The 2957-nt window shown below is 46.8% G+C and overlaps 1 protein-coding gene across 1 annotated transcript in view; it reads right to left on the reverse strand.

Moving 5' to 3' along the window:
• LOC104406191 (coiled-coil domain-containing protein 108-like) overlaps positions 1-1336 on the reverse strand; it is a gene marked incomplete at its 5' end in the record, with an annotated part of 15114 nt that extends 13778 nt beyond the window's left edge. Inside the window, 3 exons of the mRNA XM_010015108.1 lie at positions 1-33; positions 711-887; positions 1208-1336. The exon at positions 1-33 is cut by the window's left edge and continues 64 nt beyond it. Of these exons, the coding sequence (XP_010013410.1) occupies positions 1-33; positions 711-887; positions 1208-1336 (339 nt within the window). The remainder of the gene's footprint in view (positions 34-710; positions 888-1207) is intronic.
• Between the last annotated feature and the right edge of the window lie 1621 nt (positions 1337-2957).

Consider the following 2957-nt stretch of genomic DNA (forward strand, 5'->3'; position numbering starts at 1 on the left):
ACAGGGAGGTGATCAATACCAGTAAAATCGTGTCTAGCAGTGAAAGAAGAGACAGAGGAAAACATTAGAAACCAACCTTGTGCCGAGGGTGATAGAATCAGGGTCACACAGTACATTAGAGACAATTCACTTCCCAGCTAAAGAACCACTGTTGCATAAGGACCATTGAGAGAGGGAGGGGAACTGTTGTATTTGGGTGGGAATGAGTGATGCAATGTTGATTTTAGTCATACACCCATTTAGGGACCCAAGTTTCTAGGCTAATGCCATTTGAAATGCCAATACTTCACACATCAGGTCTGCTGTGAAAGGGGAGGTGTCAGCTTTCTTCATACCCTCCAGAGGCACACAAGGGCTAGCAGTTCTAGCTGATGACAAAAATATCACTGTTTACTCTAAGCCACAGGAAGTGCAGCATCTTGTTTGTCTCCTCAACTGGCAGGTCAAGGCAGACCAGTGTCCCCAGCATGTCAGGTTAAATGTCTCTCATGCCTCAGTGTTAAAGGACACTAACAACATCCCCCTGAGGAAGACAAGCTTTGTGGAGTCCAGAAACAGGACATGCTCAGGGACTTTTTACTTGCCCAATCTCTGCTGGGCAAGGGGTGTGTGAAGGGAAAGGATCTGGCATGGAAACAGAGGGGACTGTGATGGCAGAGGCTGTCCTGGCACACAGCATGAGGCTGTGAAGTACAAGTAGTTGCCATCACCTGTGTGAAAGCTGGATAGATCCCTGCTGTCCTGGAAGAAGTTTTCCTGACTTTGGGGAAACACAGAAGAGCTGGTTATCCTGAATTCTCATCTGGTGCAGCTCACAGGAGCTAAACTCAGCATCCTCTGCCCAGTGCTCCATCTCCATCTTCTGATCAGAAGGAAACAGGAAGGCCCTACGAACCAGTCAGTTGGTCAGCAAGAGACACCCAGCTTCCCTGGGGCCATAGTCAGCATATTCAGTCCAGCCAGGCTTGGCCTAGCTGGTGGATACACATCACATTTTGCCAGGTCTGATCTATAGACCCCTCTGACATTCCTTGCTTGCTTCCCCATGCAGACCTACTAACAGATCTCAGTTGCAGCTCCACAACACAAGCTGCACCTACAAAATACACTCTGTTAACCTTGCAAACATCTCACAGTCCCTGTGAGCACTTATATACCCCCTGACAGACTCCAGAAAGAAGGCTGAGCTCCCCCGAGCATTGCTTACCACTCCACAGGCACCACACCCTTGTTCTCCAGCAGGAGCATCACCAGGGTAGGCTCTGAGCCTATTGGAGCAGCCCCAAAGTTGAAATCCAGCAGGAGATGAGTGTACACTGGAGGGTTCAAGCATGTGCTGGTCACAGGAAAGAAAGAAGAGATTAAATTGAGACAGGACGAAGGGTCAGTAGGGCATAACAAAGAAAAGGGTCATTCCATACTGGCTGTCTTCCTTATAATTCTTCTCTGACCTTATTTGCTTGGCCCTTTTGGAAGGAAGAACACTGGTTGTAAGGCAGGTCTTTTGATATTCTCGAAAAAAAAAAAAAAAAAATCTTTTACTCATGCCTAATGAAAGTGAGTGACATGAAGGAGTCCTGCTTAGCTGAGGTCTCTTTTCAGCTCCCTGGTATATACAACAAAGTGACTGACATACCGCAGCTGGTCCAGTGGAGGACCAGCAAGGTGGTTGAGGGCTGAAGCACATTACTTACTAGAAGTGACTGTGACACCTGGGTTTATTCAGCCTTATGAAGCAAGGGCTCAGGGACAGCAACTGCACAAGTTGCAACAGAAGATATTCCTATTAGATACTAGGAAAAAAGATTTTACCATGGAAGTGGTCAAACACTGGAATCAGGTCCCCAGTCAAGCTGTGGTTTCTTTGTCCTCGGAGATGTCTGGTATTGAACTGGACAAGACCCTCAACAACCAGATCTAGTTGTCCCTGTTTTGAGCAAGAGGTTAGACCACAGACTTCTAGAGGTCTGTCCTGGGTTCAGCTACAGCAGTCATTTTTTCTCCTTCTTTGTAGCTGGTGCAGTGCTGTGTTTTTGACTTTCAGCCTGGGAACAACGCTGATAACACTGATGTTTTTAGTTGTTGCTAAGTAATACTTACTCCGACCAAGGACTTTCTCAGTCTCATGCTCTGCCAGGGAGGAGGGGAAGCCAGGAGGACGCAGAGACAGGACATCTGACCCAAACTGGCCAAAGGAGTATTCCATACCAAATAACGTCCTGCCCAGTATATAAACTAGGGGGAGTTACCCGGAAGGCCCAGATCGCTGCTTGGGTCGGGCTGGGTATCAGTCGTCGGGTAGTGAGCAACTGTATCCTCTCCCCTTGTTATTTCCCTTATCATTATTATTATTAGTGGTAGCAGTAGTGGTTTTGTATTATACCTTAGTTACTGGACTGTTCTTATCTCAACCCATGAGAGTTACATTCTTCCAATTCTCCTCCCCATCCCTCCAGGAATGGGGGGGAGGAAAAAGGGGAGGAGTGAGCTAGCGACTGCGTGGTTCCGAGTTATCAGCTGGGCTTAAACCACAACAGTTTCTTGTGGTGCCCAACGTGGGGCACAAAGGGTTGAGATAACAACAGATCTGACCAGAGTGTGTCTAATCATATTTGTGATAAGCATTCATTGTTCTGGATTAACAGTCACTCGTCACAATGCTGATTTATTGGCTCTCAGAGTTGTTGCGCTTGATCTCAGAGTTTCAGCATGTTGTACCTTACAGACTGTATTTTCGGTTTTAGTGTTCATCAGCTGGGGGGCCTGGGCTAGGGCTATTGTTTCATTGTACTTCATGGTAATGACTTGTAATACAATAGACTCATTGATCATGAAACTGGTCTGGCTTGCATTCCCAGCGTGGTCATCACCCCTATACTTTGGAAGGTACATAATGAAATTTTTTAGCAACTATGTATGTTTTTTTTCTCCTCCGGGGGTCAACCCATGAAGGAGGC

Source organism: Nestor notabilis, unplaced genomic scaffold, assembly GCF_000696875.1.
Source record: "Nestor notabilis isolate BGI_N333 unplaced genomic scaffold, ASM69687v1 scaffold6905, whole genome shotgun sequence".
Taxonomy (NCBI): Eukaryota; Metazoa; Chordata; class Aves; order Psittaciformes; family Psittacidae; genus Nestor; species Nestor notabilis.